This window comes from Triplophysa dalaica, chromosome 3 (assembly GCF_015846415.1).
Source record: "Triplophysa dalaica isolate WHDGS20190420 chromosome 3, ASM1584641v1, whole genome shotgun sequence".
NCBI lineage: Eukaryota > Metazoa > Chordata > Actinopteri > Cypriniformes > Nemacheilidae > Triplophysa > Triplophysa dalaica.
This window is the reverse complement of record NC_079544.1, coordinates 25,883,104-25,901,349: the sequence shown is the minus strand read 5'-3', so window position 1 is coordinate 25,901,349 and position 18,246 is coordinate 25,883,104. Positions and strand designations below refer to the sequence as shown.

The following is an 18,246-nucleotide window of genomic DNA, read 5'->3' as shown; positions in this document are numbered from 1 at the left end:
CGCGGGGGCAGCAGTCTAAGCAGGGATGCCCAGACTTCCCTCTCCCTGGACACTTCCTCCAGCTCTTCCGGGGGGACACCGAGGCGTTCCCAGGCCAGCCGGGAGACATAGTCCCTCCAGCGTGTCCTCGGTCTTCCCCGGGGTCTTCTCCCGGTGGGACATGCCCGGAACACCTTCCCGGGAAGGCGTCCAGGGGGCATCCGGAAAAGATGCCCGAGCCACCTCAGCTGACCCCTCTCGATGTGGAGGAGCAGCGGATCTACTCTGAGCTCCTCCCGAGTGACCGAGCTTCTCACACTATCTCTAAGGGATCGCCCGGCCACCCTGAGGAGAAAGCTCATTTCGGCCGCCTGTATCCGGGACCTTGACCTTTCGGTCATGAACCACAGCTCATGACCATAGGTGAGAGTAGGAACGTAGATTGACCGGTAAATCGAGAAATGCTACGCCTTGCGGCTCAGCTCCTTCTTCACCACGACAGACCGGTACAGCGACTAAATTACTGCAGAAGCTGCACCGATCCGTCTGTCAATCTCCCGTTCCATCCTTCCCTCACTCGTGAACAAGACCCCCAGATACTTGAACTCCTCCAACTCAACTCAACTCAACTCAACTCAACTTTATTTATATAGCGCTTTTTACAATTTTCATTGTTACAAAGCAGCTGTACATGAGACACATTTAATACAAGTATGAATTCTAAAGCAGCCCCCCCGGCCAGGCAGATAGTGCAAAACAATATGCAAACGGTGGTGAGGAACCCAAAACTCCCATCGAGAAAAAAAACCTCAGGGGAACCCAGGCCCAACCAGGGGATTCCAGTTCCCCTCTGGCAAAAGCTGCTGCCTCTGCACAAGCTCAACAGTGCTTGCACAACAAGGCTTAGTAAAAATATAAAAATTAAGGATTAAAGATTATCATTAACAATCTAATAGCATTTGAAATGTTGTAGGAAAAACAAAGTTGTCGCGTCCTTTATCCAGCTCTATCCTCTTAGCACTTGTCAGGTCACCGCTTTCCATTCTCAGCTCTGCCATCAGGTCTGGGCATGAACTGCATCCTGCGGTAACCTTGGAACAAAGAGACAAGACTGGCTGAGAGTAGAGTACTGTTCTGCACTCTTTGATGCAACAAGTACATCATTTGTTGTTGGATGTGTTCCTGGTTCCGGTTGATCTAGATAATGCAGCCTAAATCCTCTGAGGATTAATATTATGGAGGTGTAGTGTATGCAAGATTAAAAAGATGAGTCTTTAGTCTAGATTTAAACTGACAGAGTTTAAACCTACCTGAAGTGAGCAAACCACCCTTTTCCGACTGAGGACGATGGCCTCAGATTTGGAGGTGCTTATTCTCATCCCAGCCGCTTCAGTACACAGACATATATCATGTAAACACAAACTTTTATTCTGGATGCCGTGAATCATGATTCACCCATATTTTATAATAATTAAAAGTAATGAATAAAAAATGCCAATTGATCAAAAACACAAAAAATAAAACATAAAAAGGAATTAAGAAAAGTTCATATTAAAACTTAATAAAACAGCTTTCCTGTAGCTCAGTGGTAAGAGCATTGCGTTAATAACGTGGTTTCGATCCCAGGGCATTGCACATATCAATGTGTAGGATATTCCAATGTAAGTCGCTTTGGATAAATAAAAATCTAAATGAAACATTATACACTGTTTTGACACAGGTCACTAAGTGTTAAATACATTGCCATAGCAATACAACACATGTTTTTCATCGCGATATGTTGGGCTGTTTCTACCACTTTTAAACTAAAAAACACAAAAAATATTTAAATACTAAAAATGAAAAATATACAGTATATGAATAAATATTAAAATTGATAAGAAGGGAGAAAGCTTCTATTCTCCTTCTATGTTAGGATATCAAACCGTGTCGCTTCCACCTGTTTTTATCCGACCAGCACTGTCAATCTCTTTTAGTATGCGGACTGCTTTCCAGCCTTCCAGATGTTGCACACAGTCGACAAGCTTCTACAGCAGCGATAAAAATAAGTAATGCTAGCAAACACTCACAAACCGTTCTGGATGAAACTGTATCCGCTGAGCTGAATGACTAAATCAAACCTCACAGTTTAATGTCCCATATGTGCAAGGCCACTGAAACGTTATAAATGTATGTGTCAAACTTCATGTGCGTGTGTGACTATAGAGAATGTGAAGCTGACGTTACGCCCTATATTGCATGTTGTGGTGGCGCCGCCATCTTGGGAGGATAATACTTCACTGCTATTATTGTTTTGATATGTATCATTACTTGTTTTGTTTGATATATGGAGAAATCAAAAGGGGCTTTTCCTGAACTACTCTGCGTAATGCTTTTGCAGTTTTTAACACAACAAGACCAACAGTTATATAAAAAACACTGCATGGAACACACTAGCAGCCATCCTCCCAAGATGGCGCAACAGACAACGTGGCATGACGTCGATTAAAAAGCTCTATACAGCATTCATCCTCAATTGGCTGACCGTGGGCCGGATCCAGAGCTTTGCTTAGTTTCATTCAGACCTCGAGACATAGCCTTATAAACCATTTAAAACATTCAACTATTTTTTTTTTTTAATTGAGCCACGTGTCTACACAATGGAGAATCACATCACATGTGCTCTCAGGAACATTTATGTTATTGATCTTTTGCTGCTATATCCACTAATATCTTCATCTAGCGCCAAAAACACTCCATTTTAACACTTGCTTCTCTCCTGCCGAAGATAATGAAGAGCAGCAGACACGTGCTAATGTAACGGAGGCAAGCTAGTGTAGAGCTGTGCAGTATGTAAACCTCAACTTCCCGACCTCAAGGACTCTCTAGCGACAGATGCTAGAGACTGCGGTCTTTAGCCTCCTTGCTAGAGCGCCTGACTCCCATGCCGAACCGACCCGGTTCGAAGCCCGCCTGGTGTAGGTGTGGTTCGTTCCGGTTACACTTATTTTCACAACAGTATTGCAGACACGCAGAGCAGGTAAATGGCACACAGCAGTAAAACAAAATGCAGCAATTTTAAAGTATGTGTATCTGTTTAGTGTTTTCTATGTCTCCAACCTTTTAACCAGATTTGTGATATTTTATGAACCATAAAGTTTTTATCCACTTTTAGCATTAGCATTATTGATCAGCGTGTAAAAATGTGTGACCCTTTGAAAACCCAGGCTTAAGAGTCATTATCTAATTCATTATTAGATAACAAGCATCAAAGATTATTTTCAAGCATTAAATCCACTAAGATTTCAATGGCAATATTAAGTCAATTTCACAGAATGTTCTGTAGGATGGTTTTGTGTAGAAAACAATAAAAAGACTTTTGCTTGGTTTTCACAAGCGGGTCACATTTTGTAATGAACAATGATCTTACTGGGAAATTATTTACATTTACATTCAGTCATTTAGCAGACAAAACGTCTTACAAAGAGTTTAGCTGGTCATATCGGCAATAAGCGATATGACACACAGGAGCAATAATACAGTAGGTTCCAATACAAAGTTACTGATTTCAACAAAAGCTAGACCACTACCTGTCGAGAGAAAGGATTAGTGTTTTTTTGTTTTCTGTCAAGTATTCGCAGAAGAAATGGGTTTTAGTAGTTTTTTTAATGTTGTGAGATATGTGGTTGACCGGACCGAGTTAGGAAGAATGTTCCATCATGAAGGAGTTGTGAATGAGATATATTTAAAGATATAAGAAAAGGTCTGGTATGAATGGCATGGAAAGGCTAATAAAGTCAGTAAATTTGTTTTCTGTTTATGATAAAGCATTTTAATTGCATTACATTGATGTTTGATGTTCTCAATAGTATTTTTCTTTTACAAATATGAATTATCAGACTTCTATTAAAAGGGCATTCCCCTAAAGCCACAGAGCCTACAATACATAAATACATACATACATATACAGTATACTGTGTATGTCAAAATATAAGATAAATGGCCTGATAAAAGTTCATTTATGCTCTCATATAAATATATCCAACTGGGCTAAATTGATTAAATATTTATTTATTTTCAAAAAACATATTGTCCGGACCTCCGTTTGGAAGAAAACATAAGGACAGGACCTCTTGGAACTTTAATTGAATATCCCTCCTATACATTATATACAAGTTCAGAAGACTTTCTGTTCTAAAGATGCCTGAGGACAGAGCATTATAGCATTAGTAACATGAGAAAAAACTGTATAGAATTATGAAAAAAATACATGAAAATACGAAAATTCAAATAAATTGTTATAAATAATTTTTAACATTTTAAATATAATTTATTTTTAGCTAGAATAAGCATAAGGAGAACTAGAATAATTAAATAAAATAGGAAAATTAAAATACATTTATATAAATGGAATTTTCGCAAATTTACCTTCGGATCATAATCTGTGGAATTCCCTAATCAGATCATTACTGTATATTCGTAGTATATATGAATAAAACTATGTGTCTAGATATAAGAAAATCTGGCATATCCACACACGCCAAGCATAAAAAATGTCTATATATATTAAGTATAAAATATTAAATACTTATCCAGAAAAACCTGTAGAGATGCACATCTGTATGTGGAATATTCTTCACATAAAGACAAGTAAAGTATAAAGAACACAACCACAATGTATAGGTGTGTTAACAGGATCTCCTTGTATATGAGGTTGAGATCAAGATCAGAGGCTTGTAAACGTGTACTAAAAACTTGATTTAGGACCCCATCATACAGTATGTGTTTGCAGCGAACAGGTGCAAAAAATTACATAATTTATATTTTTAGGTGAAGGGTCTCTTTAAATCTGAAGTATCTTCCAAAATGAGTGCAGCACACCATTCGTCCCTGACCCCTACAGGTCTTTTCTCCCTCCCCCTCGATGCTGTCTCTTCCCCCACCCATCCAACCACCCCTCCTGATCATTTCATTACAGCGTCTCAAGGACAGAATCACATCACATGCATATCTACTGTATGTCAACTTCACAAGGACCCTGGCAGGACATTAATCTGCTGCCTCATCAATTCTAGCATCGTAAAATGGTGCACGCACACATAAATTAAATACACAACCTCTGAAGCAGGGCGAACCCATTCTTTCAAAGCGACCAATTGGGGGCTCCATTTTCTACACAAAGCTTTCTGCATGGTAACAGAAGTGAAAAACCATTGGTCGAGCTCACCGGCATGGAAACCCTGATAGACACGCCAGGTCTAATCTATTGTTACGAATACCAAGAGCAGAAATATGACAGCAGCAACCAGGTCAGCACTGCGTTATGTAGTACACTAGCCGATGCTAACTAAAAGAGCTCGCGGGGTAAACAAACACAGAGTCAGAAAAACAAACACATTTCTGTGGCATTAGCAGTGATTATCCAATCAAAACAACACACAACACAACCAGAGACAAACAAACTAAACAGCTGTACAAACATTAGAAGCACGCAGATGGAACATTAACCGCTTTAATGAATGTAAAGTGATGCAGGAGTGTACAAAAGTACATTGTGCATTATTAAGTACTTTGAGTTGACTTGGCTTAAAGGAACAGTTCGCCCCAAAATGAAAATTCTCTCAAATTTTATTCATCCTCATGCCATCCTAAAAGCACGTACTCATACCACTAATAGTTATCCAATTGACTCCATTGAGTTAAACATCTCTAGAAAAGTAAAATAATAGGTTTGTTGTGAAAAAACATACATTAAATTAATGAAATCATTCAAATAAAATATGACGTCTGCCTCCATATTTGAATTTAGCGCTCTTATGGGTTTCATTTTCATTAAATCAGCTAAAAAATTCTCATATTTTTCTTTTACAAACATATTTGTAATGCTAGATTCACATGTGGCGTCAGCCTAAACGCTTCTCATTTACTTTGAATGGGTGACACCTTGTTGAACTGAATTATGGGTCCGTCAGCGTCGCTTCACTAGCATTACTTGCGGCAAGAAGTTGGACATTTCTCAACTTTTCAACGACCAACGCAGGTGTCAGCCAATCAGATCGACGTATGCAAATAACCTAGTGCAGGTGCTAGCCAATTGCATTGATGCAAGACCGGAGAACAATTTGATTGGCTGTTGTCAATATGACGATCATGTCGGCCATGCTTCAGACACGCCCTCCGTCAAGCTTTGATGCCATGTGTGAATCCAGCATTAACCTGCTGGAGTCGACTGGATTTCCTTAATTGATGATGTATGTGCTTTTTAAAGCTTCAACATTTTGGGAACTATACAGCCGCAAGAAACGAATTACCCACGTTATATTTTTCTTGAGTTTACTACTTCTAGACAAAATTACGTAAAATAAAGTACAATTATGATTCTGCTATCATTCTTTGAACTGGTGACAACATTTCTCCCTAAGTCCAAGTGAAATTGTGTATGTACATAATTCTTTGGAAAGAATTACAAACTGGACAAAATAACAAAAACTATGTTTGCATATCTTGAATATCACTGCTGTCCTGTCTGAAACCTGTGATTTTTTTTTGTTGTTGCCATGAATCAATATTATTAGTCACTATTTATGTTCGTCACTGTGTTTTGCAAAAGTATATTTAAATCTATTAAAAAGTGCTTATGAAATTTGACAACATAGTATTTAATAATTTAAAAAGTACTGTGTTTTTACAATTTCCTTGGACTTTAAAGGTTTCGAAAGGACAACGATGATATCATATTCATGTTTAAGCAACATAATATTCGTGTTTAATCTGTACTGATAAATTGAAAAACCAACATATGATAGAATTAGCCTGACTTTACGGACGTAAATTGATGGATATTTTTGTATTCAGATGAAGAAAAGAAGTCATATACATCTGGGAAGGCGTGAAAGTGAGTAAATTACTGTCCCTTATTTTTATTTTTCTGCAAACTTTCATTCCAGGTTATGTGGCTGCTGTCACACTGACAACATACCTTGATAATCACTTTGGCTAAAAGGATGTACCAAATGCAAATGTAACTATAGGACTCCAAACTCATCGCCATGGAAACAGTGATTTACAGAAAGGTACTGTACATCAAGTCAGCTGAGATCCTCGGCCAGACAACAATCGAAAGTAACCTGGTTCAGATATTTTAGCTGGATATAAAATGAAAAGTAAGATTGGATTGAACATATTCAGGTTCGGTAAGTGATTTAGCGCAGGTCTCAGTGCAGTGAATGTAACGAAAAGTCAAAGTTATTATGTGAGGCGATCGATCGCCTTATCTCATTACACACTCCAACGTTTGTACATTCCCTTCACCAGCCAAGTACACGCTGAACTTTTACTGCATAGAAGAAGTGCAGAAAATATTTGGATAGTAATATCTACTTTACATCAGTAAAGCAACAACCCTCAAGTAAATGAACCTTGGTTTTACAACCGTAACCCTTGGTTATGCAAATGGTAATCAATCTGGGTACTTTTTGTATGGAAAAGCGTTTCGTTCTCATGTGGTCACACACAAACAGACATTTATTTTACCTTCTCCTGATATTGACGTCGCGATGAGTCCAGGGATTGGATGAGGGCCGTAGCATGTCCGATGAAGACGGCGTAGCAGGTTGCCCCGACAATCATACTGAGCATCGTCAACCAGATATCAGAGAGGCTCTCCGGAGCCTGTCGACCGTAACCTATACACAACATGTGACTCATGGCTTTGAAAACGGCGAACGAATACAACTCAGTCCATGTGTCGTTCTGCAGAGAGAGAGAAAAAACACAACATCACCAGTGATGTCATTGACTCAGTCAGACGTCTCCCGAATGACAGAGAGTATTTGAGAAACATATAAGTCATTAAACATGCCCTTTTTAAAACGCATTTACAGAATGACTTGTGCTGACAAGTCATTCCCAAAGCGAGATTAATTACAGTTTCTGTCCGGCTCAAAGTACCAAACTGAAGACGGAAAACAGAATCAACAACACCCTGCAGAGAATTTATAAATCTTATTCCTGGTTAGACATTATAGTTCTACAGCTTATAGTACACAATTAGATCTAAATTTGGACCTCATACTTCTTTTTAAATGGCAATAGTTTCGCAGGTTTGCTGTCTATAACTCCTGATGGTTGATTTAGGCCAGTAATCTCCCTCATCCCGGGTCTTTGGGGTTGAAAAATAAAATAAATGAATATTAAGGAGGAAGAAAGGATGAAAAGAGCAACTGATGATGTCAGAGAGCAGGTCGCTGTTAAAACATTGGAGTGAACAGATCTGAATTATAGATGAGTCAAAAGCACTTGGTCTTGAAAACAGAAGTAGAGTGACCATACTGGAGCTCATAGAGACATGCACACACACACATTCTATTGCAGCCCAGAGCATTAATGACTTGCACTACAATCCATGTTTAATTCAGTGGGTGATGTGCATGACTGTGCATTGTTATACAACTTTTTTTAGTTTTAATTTTGATCAGTCTGAAAAGAAGAGGGGAAAAGACAAACAAAAAAAGTAAGACCACCAGCGAAAAGAATTGATGTTCCAGCATTGTATAGCTGGATGTGTTTTTGGTTGAATTAAATTCTAAGTTTAGGATCATTTAGTCTTTATTTGGTGGGGCAGGAAAGCGATGCACTTGACACAAAGGACTATGAAACAATGAAAAAGATTAAGAAACATTGACTTAGAGGAGATAGTAAGTGCAGTTCTCCTAAAACTGCATAGGAAACGTACAAAAAAGTATGAGCATATAACCCCCGTTCTGTCAACCTTGCACTGGTTACCTATAAAGCATCGCATTAACTTTAAGATCTTGCTTATTACCTATAAAGCCTTAGATGTTTTAGCTCCGCAGTACTTGAGCAAACTTCTATTGTATTACAGTCCTTCACATGCATTACGGTCTCAGGCATCCTGTCAGTTGGTAATACCTAGAATTTCAAAATCAGGTGCAGGTGGTAGATCCTTTTCTTATCTAGCGCCTAAACTTTGGAATATTCTTCCCTGCACGGTCCGGGAAGCAGACACACTCTGTCAGTTTAAATCTAGACTAAAGACTCATCTTTTTAATCTTGCATACACTACACCTCCATAATATTAATCCTCAGAGGATTTAGGCTGCATTATTTAGATCAACCGGAACCAGGAACACATCCAACAACAAATGATGTACTTGTTGCATCAAAGAGTGCAGAACAGTACTCTACTCTCAGCCAGTCTTGTCTCTTTGTTCCAAGGTTATCGCAGGATGCAGTTCATGCCCAGACCTGATGGCAGAGCTGAGAATGGGAAGCGGTGACCTGACAAGAGCTAAGAGGATAGAGCTGGATAAAGGACGCGACAACTTTGTTTTTCCTACAACATTTCAAATGCTATTAGATTGTTAATGATAATCTTAAATCCTTAATTTTTATATTTTATTAAGCCTTGTTGTGCAAGCACTGTTGAGCTTGTGCAGAGGCAGCAGCTTTTGCCAGAGGGGAACTGGAATCCCCTGGTTGGGCCTGGGTTCCCCTGAGTTTTTTTTTCTCGATGGGAGTTTTGGGTTCCTCACAACCGTTTGCATATTGTTTTGCACTATCTTTCCTGGCCGGGGGGGCTGCTATAGAATTTAGAATTCATACTTGTATACAATGTGTCTCATGTACAGCTGCTTTGTAACAATGAAAATTGTAAAAAGCGCTATATAAATAAAGATGAGTTGAGTTGAGTTGAGAAACATAAAAAATAGAAACAAATTGAAACCATGAAGAGTACGGAGGTGTAAAAGTTATGTAGATTGAAGAGGTAAAAAAATCTGGATCTGAGTGTATTTGATGAGAAATGTTTGAGATAATATCGAGATCTTCAATGATTTTGTTTGCAGACTTGTCAAATCTGAGCTCAGTTTGACACATTTTGACACCTCTTCTGAAACTCTAATGAAAGACACATCAGATTTTTTTACTCTTTTTCTCAGGAGAAATATCTGAGACACGGACGAGACTAGAGTAAACATTTACATTTGCCCTCTTTTTAATCTCATTGATCTCTAAGAGAAATTATTGAGATATTAAAGAGAGTAAAAAAATCAAGAGTGAGACAGTGAATGAATAATGTGTTCACTGTTAGTCTCTGTCTCTCTCTCTCTCTCTCTCTCTCTCTCTCTCTCTCTCATTCATTTGTGCTCTGGTGTTCTGTGATAGGGCAGGAGGATTTTTTAACCGTCCAGACTTCTGTGCTAGGCGGTTGATAAGCCATGTGAATTTCACACTTTTCTAATTACTAAAGATGTGTGCTCTCGTCTATTCCAACTCTGTATACAAAATCTTATCTAAACGGACAGCACTTCTTGTGTCATCTATACCGTGACTGCATGTTCTTCTCCCCACCCTGAGACGACAGATATATTTTTTTAATCTCAGCCAAGACAATCGAACATCTTTTCACCGATCCACTCATCTCCATTTTAGACCTAAAGGGGACACGTTGGGTTTGTTCATCTTTAAAACGAATGCAGTCGGCCAGAAAAGCTTCCTGGAGTTGTGACACTGTTGGACTCTTCAGAGGGAATATATTTAGACAAGGAGCGAATTAAATAGGAAAGCAGAATTCATCCGGGTTACATTTCAGATATGAGTTGGTATTGCCCCTGTTGACCTTTGACTTGATGAGATAAAGCAGTTCTGAGCTCTCTCGACTTGTGAGCAACAACCAATTCAGAGATCACACATCTTATATACGGCAGCAAATGTGCAAAGAAATTGAAATAAACCTCCCGGACCCTTCAATGATAAATGTGTGAGTTGAGATTGCTGACTTTTGCTTGCAGGTTGGACTGTATGTTTGCAAATATGAGCACAGACCAAGATATTTTATCAACAAGCTATTTGAAAGGTCGTATTTTGATAAATAAATCTATAAATAATATATTAAAATGAAATAACTTTAACTTTTTTATTTTCTGCAAATAAATGTAAATAGAAACAATATTTTTATTTGAAAGAAATATTGTAAGAAGTTTACAGAATGAAACAAAAATAATACTTTTACCTAAACACACACCTATACATAATAAAATTCAGAAAATCAGATTTTAATGATAAATTTAATACATCATTTTTATATGAAGAGTCTGGTTCCAAAATTAGACATTTTAATGTTTTTTATGTGCATTCCAATTAATATAAATCAAACTGCAGCTGGTTTGTTTTGTTTTGTTTATTTAAGCCATAATAACAAAAACAAATTAAGCTAACGAACACGATAAAATACAACAAAAACATAACTTACCATAATGAAAAACATGATTTTTGAAAAATTATTAGTAATCTCATTTTGGAACCAAATTCTTCAAACTGTCTCTTGATTTTTTTCTGCGACTGTACATATCTCCATTTTTATATTCATCCCTCTCTCTTTCTCTCTCTCTCTCTCTTTCTCGCTCTCTGCATCTTAAACAGTTTACAGATGTTGTGGTCGGTCAGCTGTGAGAGAATGAGCTCATTGATGCTGGGGATTTGGGATCAGAAACTCTGTGTAGACGCACACGAGTAAGTGGATTAAACGCTGGGTGTTATTTCTCACCCCTGAGCAAAAGCTCTCCAGAGAAGCTGAGATCTTCTCACTTCTCTTGTGCATGCATACAGCTCTCCTTGGAAAAGCTGACAATAAAATGGACCTGCACGACTTCAGTGTTTCTGAGAGGTCGCAGTCTAGCTCATAAAACCTGCTTTAACCCATTCACACAGGAACTCTGTGTTACACTCCCTGTATCAGTGGTTTGTTTTATTTATATACATTGTACATTTTGTAAAAAGCTTACATTTACATTTAAGTCATTTAGCAGACGCTTTTATCCAAACCGACATACAAAATGAGGAACAATGGAAGCAATCACAACATCAAAAGTACAAGTGCATCAAAAACCGAACATAATTTGTTAAAGAAACTGTATAATTAGATAGTATATATACAGTAAATATATATACAGCCATGGAAAAAAATAAGAGACTATTCCAAATTTTCATTTAAAATCATAATTTCTAGATGTATTGTGTTGATTCCAGTGCAGTGTCTGTTGAATTTCAACAAATTCAAACCTCAGCAGTAACATAAAGTCATCCAACAGCAATGTGAAAGACTGACAGCATTACAAGACACATGAAAACTGTGTGAAAAATTGTTTACTTTTCCTACATTTTTTCAGACCTTTAGTGCAAAGACAACAAGTTCAGATTCACTTTTAAGCAATACAACAGTCCTATTTCTAAATGTATTTGGGAAAAAAATACATGTTTTTTCCATCGTTTTGATGGATAGATAGATGGATAGACAGAAAGACAGACAGTGGTGATTTGGATGCATGTATACCAAAATGCTTTGTGTTAGTAGTGTAAACCCTGCAGCTGTGTGTGTGTGTGTGTGTGTGTGTGTGTGGTGTATGTGTCTGCTGAAGTTAGCATGCACACAACCTCCTGCTGTCCTCGTGGATTTATGTTAGCACTGAGGAACACACAAAAAGTGTGACGTGTTAGTGTTTGTGTTTGTGTTCAGATGATTCACAGTGCGGGCATCTCTGTTGTCTTGATATGCTGCTATTTATCACCACTAAACCTCGCCGAGAACAAAGCAGATGTACGAATTATAAAAATAATAAATCATGTGTGTTTCATGCAGTATTCAAACATCTTCAGAACAACAAACGCCCAAACTCGTTTTAATTAAACTTAACTTTATTAAAGTTTTTGAAAATGTTATAATGTTATAATGTTAAACTGTCAACGTTCATAAAGAGCAATTTTCTTTGTGCACACGTTTCTTCATGACATCACACACCAGACACAGTCTTCAATCTCTGAGGATGAAGTGCAATTTGTGCCTGAAAAAGTCTACAGTTTATTTTATTTTAAAATGAAATACACATTGAGAGATTTTTCAACAAGATCTTTAAGCAATGTTAAAGTCCAACAATGCCATTAAAGAAATGACACTCCAGATGGGGTTAAATGCTAAATGACACAAGGGTCATGATCTATAGACCGTTTCATCAGACGCGAACGCGCCTGACCCCCAGTTATCTTCTGGTTTGTGTTTGGCTAGTGTCTAATAATATAACTATTAATATATTATTTAATTTATGTTAATATTAATTTGTATTATTATTTTATTGTACAACAATTTGATCAAATAAACAATTTGTTGAATGGGTCCTGTAGTTTTCTGGCATTTCAAGAAATTGTAAGGTTCATTGACATCTAGCGGATGAACTTGGTATCGCAGTCTACATAAAAAAATTGGAAATACAAGTTTAGCCAAGTAACAGTTCTAATAGAGGATTTCATTGATTGTTATCAGAAATAAATATAGACACTCTATTGTTTGCAGAAGTGTACCGGAAGTTCAGTTGGGGTCACATAAGTGCGCATGCGCAGTAAGTTTGTTTATGTTGTAAAGATGAAACCGTCAATAGATATCTGCACATATCAAACCAGGAATTTTTTGTTTTCCCGCCTTTAACCAATTCACCTCAAAAATCCTTGGGTTTGGTTTCAGTCAGTTCGTTTTTTTATCTGTGAAAAAACTCTTCATGTTCATGCTCGGGGTTGCTTCGGTGTGTGTGGTAACAGATGATGTCCTTTAGGATCACCTGTCTGTAATGAAGATGGATGGCCTGTTGTCGTATGCGCAGATTAATGATACGAGTTGTCAAGCACTGGGTGTAGAGATCTCTCTAGAGGCCCAACCCTACAGTCATTTCAACGTCCCCCTTCACTTTCCTGTCAGGATTTTGAAAGTATGACTCGATTATTACAAGGAACATTTAAGGCGTATTCATGGGTTCATTTGACCAACTGATGGAATAACCTGAGCTCCCACATACATGGATGCAATGCATTTCAGAACCTGTATTGAGGACTAAATACAAATTTCCAACATTACAAAACACGGTTTTATTTTGTATAATGTTTATGATACAGATGAATTAATGATACCCATATGGTCAAAACATGTAAGTGTCTACAATATCCAAAATCTCTCTCTCTCTCTCTCTCTCTCTCTCACTCACTCTATCTCTCTGATCTCTAAAGGGTTTGTGAACTTAATGTCACGAGTGACATCAGCAACAAACCGACTGTAACCAAAGAAACTGAGCCAATGCAATGTCCACAGCTTTTCAAACATCAGAGAAGCTCAACATCACGACACATTAAAGGTCCAGTGTGTAATTTTATAGAGGATCTATTGACGGAAATGAATATACATGACTACTGTATGTGTTCAGAGGTGTATAAGACCTAACATAATAAAGCGTTATGTTTTAATTATCTTAGAATGATCTATTTCTATCTACACCGCGGGTCCCCTTAGATCAATTTCACCATGTAGGGTGCTTTTCCACCATTGCGCCGAACCGTTCTGAGCACCGTCATAGTCTCTTGTGTTACCAAGGCAGTGTTACCAATGTGTTTACATTCTCAAGATTTTCTTTATAAGACCTGCGGTGGAAATATGAAACCATTTACGTACCGGCGGGCACAGATCAGCAACGAGAACAAACTGCTCTACACAGCACATTTCCTTAATATGTTTTTTTTTATTACGCTCCTTCGGTAAAGAAGCAAAAACGTGACGACATCTTTGTCCTGTGTCAGCCATTGGTTGCAACTTGAAACCTCACCACTAGATGTCGCTACATTTCATACAATGGACCTGTAAAGCTTTTAGTTGCAGACGTTTTTATCTAAATTGACAGTGGATTTAAGGTACACTGTTTTATTAATATGTTACTTAACATTTAATGTAAGTCAATAGTTACCAACAATCATGTACTGATAGAACAGATCCTGGTAACTGTTGCTGCGGCTGTCAAGCTCCAAAGTTATACCCACTACCATAAAATGATCAAAAAACTGCTGTATTCCAAGTCGATATCTGATAGCTGTCCTAATATACTTTATTTATATGGAAAGTGGTATTAAAACACAGATTTACCAACATGAAGGTGAGTAAATAATGACAGAATTCTAGTTTTGACGTGAGCTACACATTAAATTCCAGATGATTACATCTACTTGACATATATCACTGATATGCTGGGAAATCACAGCTGTCTCTGACAGAACAACACTCTGTAGACAGCAAAAACTGAGCAGAAAGGCACTCAGTGTGCAAAAAGCACTCAGTGTGATCCACCCAGAAGACTGAACTCTTTAGAAACACTCTCCACCTGTCAATCATTCTACACATTCATATTTGCATGTTTTTAGCCTTAGCTTAGAGAGAGAAGTGGCTTATCACTACAAAATTTTATTTTAAACTGGCTTTACAAGTGTTGCTATTTACTTTGATGAGTTGTAATGAGTTTGCTTTGTGTTCAAATTAGGAGTTTCTATTGACAGAAATGCAATAAGTAGGGATAATGTACAGGCAGCCGGTTGTTATCACAGAAATAAGCAACGACAGTGCATCAGGACCCGACATGAAGCAGAGAAGAGGCGGCTGGTTGCACATTATCCTGCTTATAACATTGCTACCTGCCTCATGTGTGCCACAAAAACTGGACATGAAATGTGAATTCAAAAATTTGATTTGCTCATTTTTACCGAATGCAGACCTTTCGCAAGGAAAAGAAGTTTACTTTTGGTATTAAGGTAAGAAATGATGATCATTGCTTGTCACTAACAAGCAATTTGGTTGAATCAGTTATAAATATGATGTCACATATGTTATTAAAAGACATATTTATATTTAATTTGTCCAAAAAAACCTGTCAAAATGATTTGCTGCATCCATGTCACCGTGTGTTATTAGTTTTGACAGGTTGTTATCTGGGAATGACAAACCTGTTAATGTAGCGACTGGCCAATCAGAATCAAGCGTTCCAACGAGCTGTGTAATAAACTATACATAACTATGTGTTCAGAGGTGTAGGCTCTATAAAGACTTTTATTAACTTAGAATGAGCTGTTTTCAATCTACATACAGGGTAACCTTTCATGGAGCGTGTTTCTTACGTTATCACTTTCGGCAAAGAAGCGAAAACCCGATGACATGTTTGTCCTGTGTCAGTTGCCGTAGTGCTTCAAAAGGGAGGGGTGGAGTGAGCCATTTGTTGTGAAAAGTGTGTGTTGTGCGTGTGTTTCTGCATATGATTGTATCTTTGTTGTTGTGTTTGTGTGTGTCTGTGTGTATCTGTGTGTGGTTTGTCTGGCCCTCTAAACAGGTTCTTTTATGTCTGTGTTTGTGAGATGTACAAAGGCAGCAGCTGCTTTGGCACGTCTCTAAGCCTGAACGTTTGTACACACAACGCACACTTTCATCTGCACTGCCGTCATTCTGTCTCATCTCACCCACACCACACATCCTAAAGCACAACACGCACTCCGACTAGAAGTGTTTCTTTAAACACTTCGATAGAATCACACCACACACACACACACACACACACGAGTGTACTGTCAGAGGTTGTGTGGGAAATTAACAACGAGAAAAAGACAAAGTTTCAAATCTCACTGTCTGACTTTTTTCTACTCGTTATCCAGAAGAAATCACCCCAAAAAGTGTCCCCAAAGAAAAAAAAGATATGTTTAATACCATGTATCGTATTTAGATCTTCAACTACTTCGTCTTTTAAATTTCCAAAAAAGAAACCTGACGAATTGTTTCTATTAGACAGAAATTAAATGAAGAGCATTTATTTAGATGCTCTTTAGAAAAAGACAGTATCTCAAATGTGTAAGAGTTTTAGTGGAGGCCTCATCACAAACTGTGCTCCATTTGCCAAGATACAAAGGTCTGAAATCAAAAGTCAAATAGGTGACTCACGGTTATGAGCAATGATATCCAAATGTATTTTTATAGATCTTTATGTGACTTATATCTATCTCTAAAGATTACTTAGAAAACAATGACATAAAATAAGAATTAGTTGCTGCAGTTATCACATTAACACTAAAAGATACGAAAGAGCAAACTGTGTTTCACCTTTTTGATAAACTTGGTTGTGGAAAAATCTACAGCATAGTTGTAAAAGACAATGCATCTCCAAAAAGGAACGTTTGTTTGGAGGGTCAATAAGAATCGTGTAATATCTGAAACAAGAAACTGGTTAACAAAATTCCCTTTCAAACAATTCTGTTACTCCACTTGGATATGCGCTTCTTGACTTATGAAACAAATTTCTTTCTGATTTGAGACACTGAGCTCGGCAGACGGTCTAATTTCGCGCCTCCAGGACAAAGCGTCTTTTGTTATCTTGAATGTGAGAAAGAAAGTGCTTCCGTCTCAAACAGAAGAAAATAACAGAAATGACAAACGTACCACCATCTTGTTGAGGGAAACCCAGCAGTCGGAGGGAAAGTCCTGTAACATGGGCACGAGAAACTGAAGACAGCCATCCCAGTGACACAGCAACAACATCATGGCTATCAGGTTAAAAATCCGGATCACTGCACTCGCCAGGTCATAGGTCATATGGAAGATCTGTGAGGGAAGGAAAAACACAACTAAACGCTTTGCAAACACTTGTGAAAGCAACTAATTGGAGAAATTATGTTCATAAGCAACAAAAATGGGACCGAATGAATTACAAATGTTAGGTTTAGTCAGGACATTATTCAAGCGTTTTCTTCAGGTAAGAAACAAAAAATGTTTGGGATAGAGGCTTTTAAATGGAAGTTAATGTGAGGAGATCAGAAAGTTATATCATTTATATACAACAAAATCTTATTCAAAGCTCAAGAGGTCAGAAAAAAAATTATATTAAGAACTTTATTTAAAATATCAAACAAATCAAACAAAATGATGACATAAAAGCAACAACAAAACTGTGATGTAAATATAATAAATACTATTCAGAGGTATCATGTTTAAACTTTTTTTGTCTCTACTGCTGAATTTTATTTTCAGTAAAGCTGCTTTGCAACAATGTTTTAGAAATACACATAAATTGAATTCAATTTGTTTTAACATTTCAGCATCCTGAGATCTTCAACGTGTCTTCCTGACTTTTTCTGACAGGCTGCTTGTCAGAAAATTCCTCTTAAGCCCAACAGCAGCTAAGAATATATTCTCCTGAGTTGACTTTAAACCGCTCATGCCTTTGAGGTCTTCTCTCTCCTCCTTTGCTTTTCATAACAGTTTTTATACTCTACGTCTCAAAGCAGTAAAACTCCAAAATAAGACAGAATTCGTTGCCTCAGCTTCAGACGGCTCACCCACAGTCCACACGCTGACTGTCTGATGGATTCTACCCCCATTATTTACTGTGCTAAAAATACTGTTGTAAAGTCAAGCATTGAATTTAG

General features: G+C 37.7%; 1 protein-coding gene across 1 annotated transcript in view; it reads right to left on the bottom strand.

The window, feature by feature from the left end:
• Nucleotides 1-18,246, bottom strand: part of LOC130417577 (potassium/sodium hyperpolarization-activated cyclic nucleotide-gated channel 2-like) — a 53,530-nt gene that overhangs the window by 26,276 nt on the left and 9,008 nt on the right. Inside the window, exons 3-4 of the mRNA XM_056743217.1 lie at nt 17,261-17,422; nt 7,492-7,710 (exon numbers count right to left, since the gene is read on the bottom strand). Of these exons, the coding sequence (XP_056599195.1) occupies nt 7,492-7,710; nt 17,261-17,422 (381 nt within the window). The remainder of the gene's footprint in view (nt 1-7,491; nt 7,711-17,260; nt 17,423-18,246) is intronic.